Source organism: Callionymus lyra, chromosome 7 (assembly GCF_982586985.1).
Source record: "Callionymus lyra chromosome 7, fCalLyr1.hap1.1, whole genome shotgun sequence".
Classification (NCBI taxonomy): domain Eukaryota; kingdom Metazoa; phylum Chordata; class Actinopteri; order Syngnathiformes; family Callionymidae; genus Callionymus; species Callionymus lyra.
In genome coordinates, this window is record NC_141824.1 from 27,292,441 (window position 1) to 27,314,314 (window position 21,874).

The window sequence follows — 21,874 nt, forward strand, 5'->3', positions numbered from 1 at the left end:
ATTAACACATATATCTCTTCAACTAAGCTTTATCTACCATCTGATAATTGTCATTTTGACATATAACAGTTGTCAACATGATTTTATTTCTTTGGTGTACTCAATATTGTACTAAACCTTACTCCCTTATCTTTCCAGGATCCCGTCTGCGCCAAGAGGACTCCCCACCCAGGATTGTGGAACACCCCTCTGACCTGATCGTATCCAAAGGGGAGCCGGCGACTCTCAACTGTAAAGCAGAAGGGCGTCCAAGTCCGACGGTGGAGTGGTACAAAGACGGAGAACGCGTGGAAACGGACAAAGATGACCCCAGAACACATCGCATGTTACTACCCAGTGGCTCTCTTTTTTTCCTGCGCATCGTTCATGGACGTCGGAGCAAACCGGACGAGGGAGCCTATGTGTGCGTGGCGCGAAACTACCTGGGCGAAGCTGTCAGTCGCAACGCCTCTCTAGAAGTAGCATGTAAGTAACAAATCTTCTGCATCATTTCAGTCAACAAGATACTCGCAGTCATGTGACGGGCAGACTGGATTTTAAGAACTGGCATTTGTGATTGAGTAATTTAATGTGTGTAGGTGTTGATGAACCATTAGCTGTTGACTTCATCTTTAATTTAAGGTCTTTTACACTGACATATGAGTTATAAGTGTAAAAAAATACAATGGAATTATAAATCTTAAACTGCAGTTACCAAATAATTACATATTATTATTAATAACTTAAGTTGCGAACATATATAACACACATTGGTGTTTTTGGACAAAAGGCTTCTTCAATTGGCTTCTTGAATTCTTATCTATGCAAATGTTATCAATGGACTGAAACCACAAGACGTCCTGTGATAATTCAGTTCTGTGTTTGAAAATTGTAGAGCCATACCAAAAAGATCCTGTCCAATCCCTAAAGTCTTGACATCGTAAGGCACTCCAATAACGTTTGCTAGAGTTATGTAGCGCTAGCATAGCTTAGATGCTTAAACAGTGTTGTAATGTAACCCTGGTGTCACATTATGACCTGTTTATCTCCATCTGGTCTTTCTTTAGATTCTCTGCCAATCATGACATGAAAAATTGTTCTTCGTCATGACCCTGACCTTTTAAGTCCCTAAGAATGCATACGTACAGCAAGTATTCTAGGTTAATCTGTTGAATAGTTGTTGGTTTTAAATCTAATTTGAGTTTTCTATGTACGGAAGCCAGTGTTAAACCAGTGTCTCCTACATAGGCTGGGGTTAGGAGAACGACAGGAACAGATCAAAGTCCTAAAGGACATTTGACACATGCTGCGTGGATAGACTCAGTGAACATTGACGCCCCCCAAAAAAATTTGAGCTGCGGATCGTGTTACCTTTGAAGATGAGCTTCGCTCCCAGCAGGCTCAAGCTGGGCTTCCTTCCGATGGAGCCACTTTCAGGGACCTCATACCGCCCATAGCTGTGAAGTGGAGTCTCAACAGGGCAATGTTGTTGCAACTGCTGCTGCTTTTTTAAGAAAAGGCTGCTGTGAATTGTGTTTTTTGACCTGACAAACACAAAGGTTATTTTTATTATGATGCAATTCAGATCTCCAAGTTTTGAGTGACTCTCATATACAATGTGTTGTATCCTCTTTTCACTCATTTACAGGTGCAGTAAACCTGCTAAATGTTCTGTTAATGAGGCCATTATTGTCACCTGCTGAACCGCTTATGCAGAATAATTATGTATTTATTTGGAATTTGAAGGGGGTTTCCTTCATTCTCTCCTGCGCCCTCTCATGGGCTTAACACCGACCCCCAGGTGCTAACTGTGTGACAGCAGCTTGATCTATCGATTGCTGAAAGTGTTCTCCAACACTAAATGAAAATTCATGAAAAATAAATGAAGTCACTGGATTATTTTGGTTGTCCCTCCTCCACATTGTTTCTCCTCAATGTCCTGACACTTAAGAATATTGGCTGATCAGTAGAAGGAGTGAAGAAGGGGCACATATATATCTTTAAAGGGCTTAAAGGATCAGAGGGCAGGTGCTGGGAGTGGAGGGAAGTGCCATCATGGTTACGCAATATAGGAAAGAAGAAAAGTGCTTGGAGATTAAGTAGGTCAGGCGCGAGCCTTGGGTCATGCCTAGAGAAAACAATGTCATTGATCTGTTACCAGTCTTTATCCAGTGAAACAGAAACGTTGAGGAATTTTATAGATATGGTGTTACATGTTTTGAAAACTTGAAAACCATTTTTTCACTTGAGAAGAAAATTGTTTCTGAAACCGTTTTCCAAATTAAATTTTTTTAAAGAATAAATGTAAAGGAAAAGCCATAGATTTTAAGAAATTATAATAATATGAATTAACCCCCTATAACTCAAACCTCAGTCATAGACTTTACCCAGGTATTATTATTCTTTCAACATGAAAGTGATTTACATCTAACTTTATTTTAACCAGTGCATAACGGACAATCTGCACTCAATTTGAGAGTGAATGCATACATTTTTTCCAGGTTTTCCTGCAAAACATTTTCCTCAATTTGATATTTGAAATCAGATGTTTGTTACAAAGTTGTAGATTTACAAAATTGTAGATTTGTATTTTCAAAATAAAAAACATTTGGTATACTTGTAATGGATTTAGACGAGAAGAGAAGGCACCTGTTTTGTAGAAAGTCTTGTGTTAAATGTTCGGGGCCTTTTTCCATAGCACATGGTGTGGTGACTAACCAAGATTATCGAGTTTAAGAATCGCCTTCCGACAGGCTGTTTTCTAGCAAACAGAGTTTATAAAGGTCATCAATTCATTTGCTTGAGGCAGAAGGTAGTGATACGATGAAGGCCAGTAACGCTTGTTTGCGTTCCAGTAGAAAATAACAACTCTTGTTTGGATGCTTCAGCTGTGAAGGAGCTAAATTCTACATTTAGGATCCAAACATGTAAAAAATGACTGATATCATGTTCAGTTTAGCTCAATAAATAATTCTGTTTGGCCCACTTCATGTACTCTGTGTGACATGTTGGCCCCTCACATGATTGATTCAGACAACCCTGGCCTGGGATATTTTACAAACCTAGCCAGTTTTATCTCCAGATCAGCCTTCTGGGGGCCACAGCCTAAATCCTAGACAGCGTGTTGCTGTGATTAGTGTTATCAACTCCTGACATCCGTGCTGTGGTTGTAAAGCTAATATCCTGCATATATAATCTATACAAAAGTGTGTTTATTACCCTGCCTTTCTTCCTTCTACTGCCCTTCCTTCACCCCTGCACACCTTTGCCCCCTCCCGTCCATTCACGAGTGGCTGAGCAGGAGCCCGGTGAGATAATTGAATTGCTGCTCCGAAGCAGATTGAACTCAGTGTCCAGTGGTTTGAACGCTGGACATCAAGCTGCGCTGGACACTGTCTGTCACGAACAGGGAGCAAGTGGAAGAAACCTCCGCAAAGTGCCTCTGCATTATTAATAAGAGCCAGATTGGGGGGTTGGAATTGCTGTGCTCCAGACATGTTTTTCTCCAAGTGTTTATTGCTCAATATTTACTCATGGACGCTTTCTGCTATCTGTAGTGCTTACACAGCACTTGTATTCTGCATTCCTGATTGTGTATTGCAGCAGTCGTGTTGCTTTGTACAAAGTAAAAACACTTAGAGCTATCTTAACACTAGGCTTTGAAATCTAATTCTTCTGCGAGAGGGCGAGATGGGATGGATACGCCGAGACTACGAGGGGATGTGCCCCCTTTTCCCTCTCCTCAGTATAAACTAGGTCAATGAGCAGGTTCATAAATCATAGTGAAGCCTGTGTCAGAAATTCTAGGAGCAGCCACCGCTGCTGAATAAATTGCCAACACTGCGAATATCCGTGTATATGTGAGCGTGTGACACGGCACACCTGGGGCAATGGGATCCTTCGGAAAATGTTAATTAGCTGCGTGTTTTTCAGGTGATTCGGTCGCAGGCTCGTGATTTAGGTGCGAGCTGGTGAAATTGCACTCTTAATTGATTTTTAAAAGTGACCCTCCTGTGACTACAGGTGGGATGCAAATGAGAGGTCTTGGGAGTTGGTAAGCAACAGAACAAACGAGGACGCCGCATCTTCACTTCCCTACTAACCTTTAAAAATGCAAATGACTCCGTCATGAAACAGATGTCTTGGGTCGGCGAGTGGAATCACACCGGCCCTCGGATATCATCTAACGCCGCACTTCTGCAATTAAGTTGATGGTTAGGTAGCGCTTGGTCCTCGTACAACAAGGCAATTAGCAGGAAACACAGAGCAGGGAGAGGTGTGAGTGGCGAAGAGAGGGAAGGGAGGGACCAAGCTGTTCCTGTTGTGTCCAGCTCGAGTGAAGAAGCTAATAAAGGGACAGGGAGGAGGCAGGTGGCGAGTTGGGGAGGCTTTCCTATGATCACCTTGAATCATTTTCTTATTAGGAGATGAGAATAGAGTGACACCTCAGAGCACCCCCCAAGTCAAGGGTCCTTCAAAAAGGTGCAGCTTGTCTAATGTTTAGCACATCTGGGTAATGATGTTCAGGCTTCCTGTTGAAGTATACTAAAAGTATGAAGGGCTGGTGATATTACTCTGCCCCAAAAAATATATTTCTCGGAATCAAATTCGATGTTTTTATAATGTGACTTTTTTTCTAAAGACAAATTAAATACCGTTTTTGCGCTAAACTGCACAAACACTGTGAATACAAACAAATATTGTAGAACCACTAATCAATTAATGTAAAACCTAGAAAAAAAATCTAATAATATTAGTTTATTTTATTGGTTGTTGCTGAAATTGGAGGATTTGAATGATCAGCTTCATCACATGACTGTCAGCAACGGTGAACTCATTGAAGGTCTACGGTAAAGGCTAGTGTATCATGATACATTTTGAAAGGCCACAAGATGGCACTCTCAGTTTATAATTCATGCCAGTTTTTTGTTGAATTAGTAGATCAGAGCCGAAGATTATAAAGCAGAGAGTGACATCTAGTGGTCTTTAAAAATGAAGACACTGTATCATGATACAGTTGATGCTCAATCTTGAGGACTCACCAACCTATCACTAGCATATGCATTTAACGCCCATGTCTAACTAAGTGTTCAAATTATTTGGGGGGTCATTTCGCAAAAGTGTGAACACCAGAGGTATATATTTTTAGTCATTTTACATTTTTGTGTGTGTTCCCTTCAGATTATGCCTAAAGAATTTTGTCTAGGACATATTGGCGACAGATGGAGGACTTGAGGATGGTAAGATGAGATAAGCGAAAGGGTGCGAACAAGCCCCAGTGTGGGAAATATCTCCCCGTGAGAGAGGACAAATCCCTGATTAAAAGTGTCAGCTCTGCGTCCAGGCAGCTGGAGTTAGCTGACCTCTGTAAAGAGGTGTTGTTATCTGTTGGGATTCGCTCACAGACAAAGTGCCCACACTCGCCTTCTCACTCCGTCACACGAAAAAAAAGAACAACTCTGTTACCGCCAAATGTGCTGCGGCCATACACACGGCAGTGTGATGCTTCGGTATCATTTGTTAAGATGTCTCTCTGCAACATCCCATCTGGTCTTTAAAAAAAACAAACTTGTCTGCAGATATTTTGAGGATATTAATCACAGCCGCTACCAGCTCTCTGACCTTTCCCTGTTTCACACACCCATTCACAGATTCACAAACATGATACTGAGGCTGCAACTTTTACTATCCTCCCTGGGCGCCGTGTCCTGGCTGTGACCTCTTTATGTTAACCTGCATCATGAACTTCAGCTAAGAATGCTATGTGGAGAGGAAAAGCTCAATTCAATGCTGTTAAAAGTTAAAAGTAATTGCACTTTATATTGACATTTTATTCAGTTTGACCATTAAAAACATGGATTTATTTATTTTTTTGTACTTTAAGAAGACATTAAGATGGTTTCTGAGGACATTTATTTTACAATTTTGATGCAAAGTACCTTGTACTTATACAGAGATTTTTTAATTTTTTTTATTGCATTAACTCTACATTGTCACTTCCGAGGGTTCGACGACCTTTGGCCATCAGTCCTTAACCTTGCCAAGTCTCTTCTTCTCCACAAACGTGTCACCTTCAAGTGTTCGAACCACATTTAACAGGCGTGTGGCACTTCGTCATGGATGCCTCGGCCAGGCTGCATAGGAGTGAGTCGACAAGTGAGGAAAGCTGAGCAAGCCGCTTCTCACACCCATTAGCGCCCTGCAAGATGAAGCACCCGTCGCACTATGTTTTGTTTCTTTTATACACCCTACTCTCGCGCCTTCACACTCCGTCTTTCACTCTTCACGGTGACACTGTTATTGATGGCCTCTCCACTCCGACAATGCAGGTCTATTGCTTTGTTTATTCCTGCATGCCTGAGTTTTTCCTCTTTCCCTACGTTCCTCATGCCCCTTACACATCCTTTACACAGCAGGCACTTACTCTTCACTGACAGAGAAATAAATATTTGCAGCGAAATTGGGTCCGTAAAACACACATGCTCAGCAGCTCTGTCTTAAAAAATGAGCACCGCCAGTATGCCGTCTTCTTTATAAAGAACTCAGCTTGTTCTCTATTCAGGCGTTTGCAGCTGTAGACAGAGCTATAAATTATTAAGATCTGTCTGCAGCAGATTATCGATCAGATTTCTTACACAGACAATTTATTTCACAGATGACTTGTTGTATCATTTGTTCAGCCAATATCCAATTAAGGTGATTTATTTCTTTGATATTTACTTAATAACCCCGTCATATGCAATGTTTCTTTTTCTCTTTCATTATGGACTTTTTTTCAAAGAACTCAGATAAAATAGCATAAGACATTGATTGAAGAAAATCTAAATTCACATTTTAACATGGAGATTGTTTAAGTGTCTAAAGAAGAAGCTCAAACAAACAAAGAAAATCATAACATTTAAAAGAAAAACTATCTTAATCATGAAAAATAAGGTAAGGTAAGGTAAAACTTTATTGATCACTCAGGAGGTCTCCTTCTGGTAATTGTTTAAAAATAGAAGTCAAGTCTGATACACAGGGACTGAAACTTTGAATTAGAAGGGAACAGTAATAATAAAAGTATCATTAAGAACGCCTGAATTAAGAAAAATGTCAGAAATAGGAAAGAGGAGTCTGAGAGATTTGATTCACTGTATTCTGAATTACCAAACTGTTTTGAGATTTCACTCACACACTGAAGTCCTCTTAAATCTTCCCATGATCATCACCAAGAAACACTATCACAAACTCAATCTTAGGTCTTAAGTTCCCAAACAGCTGCTGCTTTAGAGAATTGGGTCGGTCTGGTACCACTCTATTTGTTGACACGGGACAAGTGAGTGATGATAATATTAATCGAAAAACGGGACTCGCTGAAGTCCCTGAAGACGGCCACATTCTCAGGGCGGCTACCGATTGAGTCCAGTGAGGATTGGATCCTCTGACCCTTGAAAAACCCTTTTGCCCTCTCCTATCCGCCCCAGATCTCTGTCAAACCATAATTCCTTAACCCAGTCCTCCCCTCCGATGAATGCATGCCTGTTGTGACCCACCTCCCCCCCCCCCAACTACCTCTCGCTCCCCCAAGACGGTAATCCATCATTTGGAGCTGGAAACGAGGTGACAGTGTCGAGGGCTGAAGTTCAGGCACCGGCTGATACGGGTTTGAATCAAATGTGGAGGGAATTGATTCAGGCTCTGGGGTGTGGAATGGTGCGTTATTTGTGCATTGACGTCGTCCGTTCTAATGCCCATTATTTCCATGGTTAGTTTCTCACACTCCTCTAGGCTCATTCATACATGGCTTTGTGCATTGATGCAGGATGCCCAGTGTTTCTGCCGATTGATCCGTTGAAAGGGTCGGGACTCGGTCGTGGATCCACTGATCGGATCGAGTTACTGGTTCAAAATGGAAATAAATACTTTGGTCAGACACAAACTCTTTCTATGATGGTTCCATCTTCTTATAACCGCACTTGTTGAATAGATCTAAATTGTATAATGGTTTCAAACTATAAAATGTCCTAATATCTTTTTTCATTTTTCTTTTTTTAATCAAAGTTGAACCTAAATCAAGATATTCAGCTATAATAAGTACTAGATTTGTATATTTTTATCTAGTAAATATGCAGACTGATGACATGATTACATGTAAGGAATGGCAAGTATGTTTTTTCTTATTACACACATTTAATATACACACATATATTGTGTTTAAACTAACTATTTAGTTTTAAATAACGGTGTGATTTTTATACAAACATATATTTAATGATTTTGTCTGTATTATGTAACAAAGAAAACACATTTTGGTGTATTTTTTATTTTATATTGGCCCTATTTTACTTTTTTTTTTATCTCTACCTGAAGTCTCCCTGAAAAAATATTTTCCTCACAGCATCATGCAGCCCATTAGTTTCTTTCAACTGAGATGTTTGTTTAATTTGCTTAAAACCCCCTCAAGTGGTCTCCCACCACAGATTAGACTTAATGACTTGGTTGTTTTCTCATAACATTGACTGATATGTTGTCAGATTGTGTCTTCAGTTGGGGACACTGTCAGCCAGTAGATCCCTCAACAGCTGCAGACCAGTGCCGAAACCTGATCCCCAAGTCTCCATCCTTCCCTCACCCTTTTACTGCCTCTCCGTTCACCCCCTCCTCTTTCGTTTCCTTTCCTGCCTTTTTGAAAGTGATACTCAAATCGTCTGATCATTTCGGAAAAATGAGTGGAGACAAGATCAAATGTTTAAGACCGTGGTGCTAAAACTGCCGAGGTTCCATTCAGCTTCATGGCTTTGGCATTTCACGATTCCTCGGCCGCCTCAGATGACCAGAGCAGGGAGGGATGTTGAAGTGCTGCTGTGTCTACTTGAAGGTGACCTTGTGTGTTACAGACTTAATGGCTTCCTATTCCAATGTGGAGGGGTCCTGAGTGCCTTCTCTGCCTGTTAAACTGCTCCAGGATCAGCCTTAGGAGTGACTCAGACGCAGAAGTGGACATTGATGCCCGCTGCTGTTTGTTCAGCTGCTGCCGTATAGGGTCACTCTAGCTGCTACAGCTATTGCTAATGCGGCGTGATCAGGTGCTGACTGTGATGACATCACATGGAGGATGAGACTGGGACTCGTGGTATGTGCGACCACCTGCTCCGGCAGCTGTAAGGATGATTAGCAGCCAGCAAGGCCGATGATTAACTGGACAAAAGCACGGACAGGCGGGCGAGGGAGCTGTCATGCGATGCCATCTACGAGCCTTGGTATTTGACTAGCCAACCCAGGTTAGCCCGGGGCACTTATACATGAACGTGGCTCAAGGCCAGCGGAAGACGAATCAGAGAATCCCATTGAAATGCTAAACAGAATCTTATCTCTATGGCTCTGGCTGCTGCCCCTCGTGTCTGACACTGTGCAGGGCAAAGCTATTAATGAACATGTCGGACACTCCTAGCGCCTGCACAAATCAATGTGGGTCGGATTGGGCTTAAAAACATTAATGTCCTGTAAATAATTACCACACCATCTTTAATGATTTGTGAAATAATTGGCTGTAAAACATTTGCAGTGGTGCAGAGGTTAGCAAGATCTCCTACAGCTAGAAGGTTCCTGGAGAGGGCTGGAGTTTGTATGTTCTCCCCGTGTTATTCCAGGCACTCTCCAGGTTTCCTCCCACAGACCAAAAACAGGTGGTGTGTCCTGCGACAGACTGGTGTCCTGTCCAGGGTGTCCCCTGCCTTTCACCTGAAGAATCCGTGATAGGCTCCAGCCCCCAACCACCTTGCAGAATAAGCGGTATAAAATGAAGGAATTGGCTACAAAACCTTAAACAAGATAAAGAAAGTCTTAAAATAAGTGTTTCTGATATTGAATCTGAAAATCAGATTTAGTGACAATATGTGATCATCTGCCGCGTGTTTCCAAGTGATGTGCGTTCTCATTTGAAACGGCTGATCTTCAAAAGCCATTAATCCTCTCCTGTTTCACGTGTGCACAATAAAAGTCAGCGCACACACACACACTCAAAACAACAAAAAGCATGCACACACTGAAAGCGGATTCTCTCATCCAACTGGCACGAAAAACATTTACCCATTTGAGACGTAAATGGCACAGCGATGGGAAAATGAACCCCCAGACAGCCACCCTGTAATGGAGCTGAAAAGAACAGCTTAATTGGCTAGCATAAACCATGCCCCAGCATTACTATGAAATTTACATGTTAGCTTTCCCCCCGCTCATCTTCCCTCTTAAAGGTCCCAGTGGAGGAGACACAATTACGACTCTGGCACGGCCACCGTTTCTGTTTATTAAAAATGAAGATATTAAAACAATAGCTAGGCCTGGACCTAGAATAAGTGTTTTTTTAATATATGTATGTGCCCCCAGTATTACAATGTTTACTGGAAGAGTTTATTATTTGTGTATATGTTTTGCTGTACAACAGAAATAAATCACTCTGGAAACAAACAACCAGTGTATGATGTGCTATAAGGCGGAGTCAGTAATGAAAGAAAGGCTTTATGCTACTTGCAAATCGCAATTTAAGGATGTACGTCTGCCACAGTCTATATCAGCTTTTTTAGATTCCTTTTTTTGTGTGTGTCCTTGTCTGTCGGGATTACGGCGCCTGTAAATAGCTCCCGTTATCAGATGCTCACCTCTTGAGCAGCGTGTAGTTGTCTGAATGATTTAGCTCAATTCAGGAGGTTGATGAGCCAGTTGCACCTTTGGGTCCAGATATGCTGACCTATAGCCGGCACGTAACATGACCCCTGACGCATCATCGATTGACCATCTCATGACCCCGAATCTGACAACAGAGAGCCATTTGACTCTCGGCCAGGCTTGTCTCCGCCGCTAATGCAGTTATGATAATCTTTTATAAAAGGGAGGAAAAAACTTTGTCTTTGCCTGCTCGACTCGAACCACTTTGCGCTGGACTAGATTTCGTTATCTGTACTTTGCATCTTGCCTCAGTGGCAACCCCCCTCTCCTGCATCCTTATGGCCTGAATTTCTGGCTGTGGATGATAACAACTTCAGCCCCAGCAGCCAGAGAACCCTCCACCACCACACAAATCATCCCGGTGACTTACTGCTGATGAAATTAGCGGCGTTCCTCGTAAACCTCTTGATTCAATTAGGGACGCTGAAGAGGAGACGGCAAACGGCGAGGATTCAAATCCCTCAACAGTGTCGAGTGGGGTGTTGATTATCATTAATATTCTTCGATCTTCACCCTCCGGGCGCTCGCACGACAGCGTCTCACCTCCTCTGACTGCCTGCATGTGCCAACCTCGGTCCTCTGTCTGCGCGTCTGTCTCGCCTCTTGCGAGCAGCAGGGGGATGGTTGGCCCGAGAACATGGCATCATTAACTTTGAGTGGCAGACGTTAGACGCGGGAAGGCCTGTCCTGTCACACCTCCCACCCACACACTGGGTGTCCCTCAACCCCCCCGTCACGTCCTCCTGTCATCCAACTTACCCGCTGCCTGTTCAGAGGCAGCAAATACCATACACTTGATGCTCAGTCAAGGGTGAAGAATGGGCAAGCAGTGTTATATTATTTATCTGTACACCACTCAAGAATATCTCCAAGGAGCCCAATGTTATGATGTTTATTTCTCGACAATACCTCCTTTACCTACGCTAGTGCTCGTATTTAAAGTTCTATGCAGTTTAATTGAGACATCAACGAAGACAATCCCAAAATCCCTAATAACCATTTCCTATCTCACATCCCTTGCCAAACGCCAGGGGTAACAGGATTAAAATATTTCCTTTTCCCCAGACCAGTGGTCTGCAACCGGCGGCTCTTCCGACGCTCTCCAGTGTCTCCCTTTGGCGACAGGTTTCTTATTATCTAGGTCAGCCCATTTGAAAATATGACATTTTCTAAATGTTTTAACTTAACTAGCCTCACAATTCTCTGCTTTTTTCTGTGGGTAGTTGAATTGAATATTTTGAAAAGAATGTGAACAATATAACTTCATCATCAATACATCAAGAGATATTAACATTTTGAAAGGAAAGCTTGGAGAATCTCTAACAGGAATCTTTTATTGGTATAATCTTGCCGTAGTGTGAGGATTAGTGATTGAAATTGTATGTATTCATCAGTATAAAGGTTAATCTCCCACCACCCGGTGTCAAGCGGCTTCAATGTCACCAGTATGGTGGCACGTGCTGATGCGCCCCCTGTATTGCGATGCCCCGACTCATTAATCACGAGCCACAAGCTCAAGCCCTGACAATACACGACCAGGTGGCCAGTTTCCTTTCTTGTGAACTGGGAAGATGAGATTATCAGCAGGCAGCTCCAGGCGCCTGGAGTCGTCTTCCAGTCGGCTCACTTATCCACTGCCAAACTTTTTTTTGTCTCCCCTTGCTACATGTTTTCAGCCACAAGGGCAAAGGTCAGTGGATTTTCTGAGTTGTCACGGCAACTCTCAACCACATCAGATGTCAAGCGGGCCGGCAAACCATGACGGATGCAGTCAGAGAGCTCGGCTCGGTCGGCCACCTCCTGCTGCAACCCAGACTGGAGAGAGCAGAGAATCTTCTCCCTCACTGTGTTTATTGGCTGAGGAGGTTAAAGGAGCTGTGCTAGAATGGCATTTAAGCTTTTATTGGGGAGCGTGAAGCGCCTTTTTCGAGGTCTGGGTGAGGATCGTGCGGCGGGGTGTTGGGGCTCAGAACAGGGCGATGGTCTAGATGTGTCATGAGCATGTAGCTGAGCTGTCACTTGTCTGTAATTGGCTTATATCAACCCACGACAGGCTCCAAGCTCACTGACCCACCACTGCTTTATCTGTGTGTATATGTGCTCATCTGTGTTTTCTCTCCTCTCAAGCTAATGAAAAGAAGAATTAAGAGTTGAATTTATGTTTTGGGATTTTATTGACAATCATCATTCACTGGCTATGTGTTTTTTTTCTTACAAATTTGCAGAATGTAAACAGCTGTATTTTGAAAGGATGTATCAAATATTGTGAAAATACTTTCTTAGATAAGTTTTTGATAATACAACACGTTGAAGATACTTCTCAGCATCACACAAAAGAAAAATATAGCCTGTATATAATGTGACATTTATTGAAAACTCAATTATTTGTTAAAAAAACAACATTTGGCCTGACCAGTGTACATACTATCTCGGCAAAAACTAAACGGCACAATTTTAAAAAGTAGAACTTTAATGATCCCTTGGGAAATTCCCTTTGGAATGTTATTTTATTGTATTATGTCATTATTTATTGTTTTATTTTGCGAAAAAAAACCCCAGAAAAAACAAGGCTTCATATTTTCTGACTGTCGTTTTGGAATCATCCGGCATCCTCCTGGCCACCAAATAAAATCAATCTGAGAAATCTCTCCTTTATTTTAAGGGCTTTGGAGAAATTGGGAGGCAGCTTGAGTTAATCCGAATCCTAAACCTCATTGGATACTGGATTGATCCGTGACCGAGGGTCAAGGGAGTGTCAATAGATGAACTCCTGATGTATCATTCAAACCCCTTTAAAATGCTTTCACACTATAATTTCAATATGATCCCTCTTCCCTTTGTTTTTCATGATAAAATCAACAGCTGTTTTAATAAAAAATCCTCCCGTCGTTCTTAATTCCTGCCGGCCCCATCACTCTCTGGCAGCATTAGAGCTCTTGGAGGGAACGACCCTCCAGTGTGCATGCTTGATGATGGTCTAATTGGACGGGGTGACCTTTCCTCACTGTAATTTTGAAGCGGCGTGGGGCCCTGGGAGCGGGAACACATTAAAAAGCAGCAGGGGTGGCCTGATTGATGTGTGTCACGGTGGGTGTGTCCGCGGACGGACAATGACAGGTAGAAGGACAGTAACGTATGAGTGCACAGCTGTTGACTGGGAATGGATGTTCAGACGAAGACATGGGAGGTGGCCTGAGCCAGACTGACTGATTGCTACCTCCTGGCACATCGTACAAATGAGATTCTCACTGTGAGGGAAGTAGAATGTGTGTTTGTAATCTCATTTCAAGTATCTTGTGTAAAGAATACAACACGGTTCGATCAAAACACCTGTTGTAGTTTGAATGTATTTGATGTTAAACCCACACTTCCTGCCGAAAATACATGTATCTGCCACTTCATTTCCTATCAGGAATGAGTCAGACTGTGGTGAATCGGCTTGTTTCGGTGCATCGACTGGTTGGATGTTGTGTGAAACTGGAACTAATTCCGGTATATGTGTTTGGTATAGGCAAAGCAAGCTAAGCACTATTTAATATTCAGCTGCATGTTGACAAAACAGAATGTTGTGGATACTAGGAATCTCTCAAACACAATTTCTAGCACCAATTTTCTGGCAAGTGAAACCAATGTACTGAAATACATTTTTCTACATTGGATTCCCGCTGTTCCTATGAGTAAAGCTATTGTTTAATCTCTAAATATAGATTGTTTCTCCATCTGTTTTTGTGAACCATCATATAATGAGTGGGGAATTGTCTATGAATCAAATGGCTTGTGATGGTGTTTAAGACAAGATAGGTATTTAACTTAAGTTAAAATGTTGTCTGTTTTTGTGTTATGATTAAATTAGCCTCCAACATTGGCTTCTCAAGTATACGTTTTGCCAACTTCTACTCAGGCTTCCAGGTTTGTTCACATAAGAAAATTACTTTTACATTAGATTGAGAATGGATATGTCTTTTTTATGTTTATCTGCAGGTGTGTAACTCCACCATCGAGAACATCATCGTCAAACTCCTGTTGTCTTCGAAGGGCTTTAGTGGAAGGCGGCATTTCAAAAACACACCAGCGTTAACAACCTTAGCAAACATCCATGAAAGGCCTGGTGACGGCCTTGAACCTTCTGCAGAACAGTTGTGTTTTATAGCGCGGCACGTCTCTTTTGGTCTTTGTGCAACAGCGCATGTGTGCACGTAGCTTCTCTTAATGGCTCGAGCTGCACTGTAGCGGCGAGCCGGCCTCAGCGGGAGGGTCCGAGTCAAACCTTTTGCCATGTGAGGGCTGCAGGGAGCGGGCTAACGAGGTGTCCAAGCAGCTGACGGCTTTTGTCCTGTCGCCCGTGAGCGCTGATGCCACAAAGAGTGTCCTGCGGAGAGTCCTGTCTGTTCTTTGTGTCTGCCTCGCTCCTCTGCCCGACACTTTGGGCTACAAAAGGAAGTCATGCGAGGCGGAATTATGGCATCAGGTGGATGAGGCGCAGCTCTTGTCCCCCTTTATTTTCACCTCCTAATCCATCACTCCTGGTGGTTGCAAAGAAACATGTGTTGAGAATTTCTGTCTCTTTCAATAGCTGCAGCGTTATTTCCAACTGTAGGCTGGCGGCAGATGATGGCAGCTTTATTACTTTTCTTCACTTTTCCTTCCTTCTTTTCAAAAGTGAGTGATGGTCTGAACGCAGGCAGTTCTCCGTCACATGTTTGCTGCCTATATTTGCACTCTCTCATTTTCTTTTCTTTGCTCTCCTCTTTAATTTATGAACCGCTACACTTGAGTGGGCCGAGTTCCTATTAAACCAGCCGGTGTTTGTCCTGGCCTTTCCTGCTCCACATGAACCTCATCAAAAACACCAATAGCTCATACCACGCCTCACCCTGTGCTGGGGTCTTGGATGGCTCTGAGGGCTCTCTGCCCAGTCCAGGCAAAGGTTGATGCCTCTTTTAGGAACCAATTTGTACTTGTTATTTTTTCGTCTCTGCGGGATTAATCGGAGCGAGTGTAAGAAGTCAACGATACACTGCTTAAATGTCAAATCATTTTAAGATAGAGCTGAATCAAAGCTTAATTTAATAATAAAGATGAGCCATTAAAATACATTTTGGAAGAAAGTATATTCATATTTCAGTCATGTTTTCATGATGGAGTTGCAAAACAATGTTGATCAATAAAAATATATATATATTTTCTCCTTAAATACAATTTAAAACATAAAGCTAAATGATAAATAATTATGAGGCAAAAAGAACAGCGAATTGGTGATGATAGTTTCACAATAGTCAAATAGTTTTAAAAGGACCTTATTTTATAACAAAAAAAAAAAAATCTAATTTCATAACCAACTATTGAAATTAATTTTTGAAAAAATTGCAAATACTTTTAAGCAAAACAAAAAAAAAGGTATTTATGTTGGCATTCCATATATTCCGTATAATATAATCTACGATTACAAACATTTATCCAATAATCTTTGTCATTGTTTAAAGATATCATATTATCAGCTGCGTGTGACCAGCTACTACATGTGGATCCACCACAAGGTGAATTATGTGAGGCATCTGTGTCCGATGGAAAAGGTCTGCTTGAATTGAGCAGTGGGACGAAGGGCTGTTAAACACATGCCCCAACAGTTGTCCGAGGACCACTCTCTCCTCACCCCATCTGCTGTGTTTGCTGTAAACTAAACTTCCTTTCCCCAAACAAGCGAGAGCTCAGTGATCATTTTAAAAACATTTAATCAAGAAAATAACTGTGCTTCTTGGACTATTTTCCACAATCCACCAGTGTCTTTGAGAAAATAATGGTATTCAGAGTCGTAGAAGGAAACGAAAGATCATCAAGAGAGAACCACAGATATCACACAAAAGGTTGAGGATCAGGCCCCAGAAGACTCCAAATCCCTTCGCTGAAATCCCATTGTTTGGAAACCATGAAACCCGATTCCTGTAACAAGTCTCTGATCAGTGGAGCCAAGACCCCCAGGACTCAATTAGACTAGAGCGTCCCTCTCTGACCAGTCATGCTCGTGTCTCTTCTCTAATGCTTCCTAGCCAATCCCCGGGCTCGGACTTTACCCGTCCTATTACACACCCCGGCAGCGTGAATTCACAAATCGTTGACTTGCATGTGTTGCTTTTTCCGGTAAACCTGTGGCTGTAATTGGCAGCAGGGGAACAGTAAACACACATCAGAAATATTTCAAGCAGCCACAGCGACGGAGCGAGACAGTCATCCAGAGTTTAATTTCAGTCATTTCGCCCTCTTCACTTATGATTAGAGTGAATTATGATAATTTCTTGATTATGGTTTTGCTGCCGTCTGCGAGGACACTCCTAGTCTGAGCCTCGCAACTAGCTGGCTGGCTTTGTAACAGGAGACACTGCACCGATATTTGATGCGATGATTTGCTCAGGTAAAGGTTGGCAACTTGTATTGCTAGATATGACGTTACATAACGGATCATTTGGGGATTCATTAATTGAATTTGGAGTTGGATAATCACTTATATGGCTTTAGACCACAAGCGACACCTCAGGGCGCCACAGGTGGAGGGTGCTTTTTAAACATTTACTCCAAACCTACCCTTTTAGTTAAGCCTATAGCAATGTTTTTTTATTTAAAATCCTTTATCCTTTTTTAAACCTGTAGCATTTTGACCAAATGTAAAATGCAACCCGAATAACATATTTTATTATTATTACACTCACACTGACACCAAGAAACAACCCTCAGAATTATTGTAAGTTTTACAAATACAAATATAGGCCCATTTTGAGGGTCAGCTTTTTGGGGACACAAAGGCCTGAACCACCTGTACCTGCATCGAGAACCACCTACTGTACATCAATTCCGTAGGACTAATATTTTGTTTAGACTTTTGTTTAATTGATGGCCTGATCATGGAAAGAAATGGCTTTTGACTTGACCTTTGTCTATAATGTTGGTCCTTTTTGGGATTAAGTTTGTCCTCTTTTCTGAGCCCTGCCTCTTGCTAGTGTCCTATAACCTTCCACTTTCTCTCTCTCTCTGGTTACAAATCACCCCTCTCCGTTTTCACCACCCACTCCACCCTGTCTGCACTCTCTTCATAACGAGAACGCTAACAAAAGTGCTGGTAGGCGAGACAATGTGACGACAGTCATGCGAGCCAAATCACGGTTCCACAAGTATTTAAAGCACAATATCCGCAGAACAGAAACAGGAGGTGTTCACATAAGCCGGCAAGTTTTTTTTCCCATTATCAGGAAATCCTTTAGCATGCTAGCGACTCTCGTTCAATCAGCGATTCAATCAGCAATTTAGATAGGACACGCGGTATCAGCCACATTGCTTTCTTCACACGAAAGCCAATTAGAGGGCCATTTAAAAAGCAAAATTACTTGTTATAGATTTAATAAGTGACCTGGGCTGCGGCGGACTGGACGTTAGAATGGGAGTCGGCGGCTGCCGGTCCGTTGGGAAATGAGCGCTTCATAAGCAAAGCCCGTCGGTAATGACTTCTGTTTAGTCTTGATAATGCCTACTAATTAGTTAATCAAAGGCAATGGCCGTCCATTCACCTCCCACCTTAGCAGCTTCTCCCTGCTCGACTGAACTCCAGCAGACTCTGATTCTCCCTCATCACTGGGGGACACACCTGGGTGGGTTCGCCTGCAGCCTGATGTACAACACAGTCATTTGCTTGAGTACATGGTAATGCATGCATGAGCAAAAATATGCAATGTCCTTTGTTATAAAACATGGACGTTGATAATGAAGTATTGTAGAATTATTACACTTAATCACGGGTAAGTCCACAGCGGTATGTTTGAAGACCCTCTGGGCTCGGAAAATAAAGCATCGACAAAGTGTCTCTGCAGCCCTCGGAGCCGCCATCATCGCGTGAGTAATATTGCGTTTTCTCCATAATCAATTAGTAAGCGTTCATTAGCTCGGCCATTCATTACGTGTCAGGGAGGGTGCACGGCGCAGTAGTCGCCTGTGGGATGGGCCCGTCAGCGGGTGCTGATACATGACGAGGCTCTCGCTATCGGTCTTGCGTCTAAAGAGGACAGCCATTACTCAGTCGCACGGCCAGACGGACATTACTCTGCACTGCAACATTACGTTGTTGTTACAAGTCTGCATCATTTATCCAAGTGAGACGGTTGCAATGAATAAGAGCATGAAAACAACTTCTTAAATAACTGTTGGCACATGCGTTTTGAACTTTCTGGACTTTTATGAGAGGTCACACGAATAAACAAAGGGACAGTTCTATGACAGATGAAACATGGAATGGGAGCAAGAGAAAAGTAGGTACTAAGTACTAAGAAGTATTTGAAACTTTCAGGTTGACATCATACGAATAGCATTTTTGTGCAAAAAATCTTCATCTGTACAACCAACTTTTTCCCAAATAATAAATTAGACAATTGTGAATTGGTGACAGACTCCAGATCTGCTCACAGACATCACCGTCTTCTTAGTTTGTTGCAATATTGTCCACGCCATCTCCAAAATAGTACTCACGGTACTAGTCCTTTTCTATTGTTTAAAAATAGCTAAAGCACTGTTAAACGTGTGATCCATGCCTTCTCTTCTGCCTGAAATCTCTCTCTGTCTTTGTGGACTTGTTTGGTGAAAACAAATCTGTCAACAATTCCCAAGTCTCTATTGAGTGTTAAAATTGTTTGGGTTCTCGGGGGAACATTAAAAGCGCATGTGTTTAGCCCAAAGACTGTCACAGAACATCTCCTGGTGGCTATTGGCCGCTTCTTCATCCTAAACATATCCCAATTACTCTGATTTCTCTGAGAACTTGTAAATATTCCAGCAGCTCGGGGTCTGTACTTGCAATCATTAATGCAAAACAGATGTTAGACAGATTCCCTGAAGCTCCGACTCTCCTCGCTAACGTCTCCATTCCTGCAGTATCAACCCGGCTGCCTGTTTGGATGCATATTTAATTAAAGTAGAATTGATTAAGTTTGTGAGTTGAGGAGTGGGCAGTGTCAAGATGGGCCAGAACAGCGTTTGAAGCCCCTCTTAGTGTGCCTCAGAATTATGATGAGGGGCAGGTGGAGATTAAAAGGGTAAAATATTGAGTGGCCTTATGACTGATGAGAGCAGTTTGGGGATCAATTACACAATACAACATGGATTTTCCCTGCAACGTTCTCATTAACAGCCAGTAGTAAAGAGGACAAGACAGAACAAGAAAACAAAAAAGGTTTATCACCATCACAGTTAGACTAGCTTTAGAAGTAACACCACAAAAACTTTAAACTTCAAGTTTTATTTTTTATACATTTATTTTATGCACAGATAGATTTGTTTTTTAACGGTAGGTTATCTCAATAAATGCACGTAAAATATTTCTTGACTATATCAAAAATGTAAGGACTATGTTTGACAATTCTTTTAATTATCTATCAATCAGTATAAAATATAAAATAAATCTTTAAGAGAACAAAATATGGCTTAAATCTGTCAACATCATTTTGAGATTTGCTGTGTACATATTTAATTTCCAGTTGTTGTGTATATGTTTTTCTTCAACTGTGTGATTTGTTTTCTTCGAATAATAATGGGTTTTGTTCATAATAATAATTTTGACGTTAACAAGGTGTTTTGACCAAAAATATGAACTGAATATGATATTTTATCAGAGGACCACACAGCACTGCTGATCTCAACAGATGTGTTCAACAGCTGCCATTTTGAGTGTCAACCTTCCTACTGCTGTCAGTCTCTATTTGCCTCGTGCACCAGTAAATAACACGTTGTCTTCATTCATTTGCCTGCGCTCGGTGCGTCCTGATATTAAACATGATGCAGTTCCAGCGTGTAATTAGTGTGCAGCTCCACCTATTAACACCAACACATTAACGACGTCCCGATGGGATTGCTGGTTGTGGCTATAGAAATGGTAATCCTTGGCACCAATTTACGATCCATGGGTTCGCCCAGGAAGTCACGTGTCGTGTGAGGATTTTGGCAGAGTTTGTGTGGCGAGTGGGTAGGTCGAGAGAACAGTGCAGGGTTATGGTAGCTCACAAAATGTGGTCAACAGATGGGGGATAGAAGGTTTGCTCGCCGAGCAGATGTTTTAGGGGTGTATGTTTGTCTTGGGGGGATGTGACGTCGCCGGTGAAGGGCAGTCAAGGGACCCTACATTTGCAATCGAGCCTGCTGTTCCTTTAAGACTGAGTGGCTAAGAAAGCCTGTCAGAAGTCGTTACGTGATCTTTATTGCGGCTATTCATTTCACAGCTGTAAGTTTGAAGGTGTTAAATATTAATGTTTGAATTAATCATAAGTGGCATAGTGGTCAACAGGCAGCTAATTTTCCTCGGTGCAGGAGTCAAGTTATTGATCAGTGATGTGCATTATGGCAACAGGATAAGACACCCCCTCAAACAGGCCATTATATAGCACTTAGATGTCCAATGACCTCAGCGGCTGTGAAACTTTACAGACTCTACGACGCTCCGTCCCTCTGGCTATTTGTTTCTGTGTGCTGGGTTGATGTCATTGTCTTCATCACGTCTGTACATTGCAGGTTTTAAAATCACATCAAACATGCTGAATTATAAAATGTGTATATGTGGGTTTGGGTTGAACTTATCGTTGCCTCTACAATCTTATTAGTTCATTAATTTAAAGTACATGTTAAAAATATACACTTCCATTGTTTTGTTTTTTCAATACAGCATCAACTGTATCATGATACATTATGATACACTTTGAAAGGCCACTAGATGCCAGTCTCAGTTTGAAAATGATGCAAGATTTCATTAAATGAGTAGATCAGAGCTTAAAATGATGTCAGGTAACATTTTTTGTAAAAAATAAATGTCAAATTTATCATATAAATGCATGAAAACATTCTCAGAAAAAAAGATCTGAAATATGATAACTTATTTTGAGTTTAACAAAAAAAACAACAACAAAAAAAAACATCTGTTCTTTGTGGCAAGGTGGACCGGTTTAATGTGGCCGTTATTTGAAGGGACGCTCCGATAAAAACGGTCAAAATAAACTATATAGATTTTGTGTTTCACATGTCTTCAGTGATTTACAGGTTTATATTTAAGTAAACATTGCATGTCTCAAGATTCACATCATAATGTTACTTCAGAACATTTTTTATTTTACAAACTAAATATATTTCAGACAGGAATACTGAATAGAATAAAAATCTTGTACATTTT

The 21,874-nt window shown here is 41.7% G+C and overlaps 1 protein-coding gene across 5 annotated transcripts in view; it reads left to right on the plus strand.

Annotated features, from left to right (window-relative positions):
* The window catches only part of robo2 (roundabout, axon guidance receptor, homolog 2 (Drosophila)), a 305,161-nt gene that overhangs the window by 145,416 nt on the left and 137,871 nt on the right, over positions 1-21,874 (plus strand). For all 5 annotated transcript variants that reach the window (XM_087795574.1, XM_087795578.1, XM_087795577.1 and 2 more), the window contains exon 2: positions 139-465. In XM_087795574.1, coding sequence (XP_087651700.1) covers positions 139-465 — 327 coding nt within the window. The remainder of the gene's footprint in view (positions 1-138; positions 466-21,874) is intronic.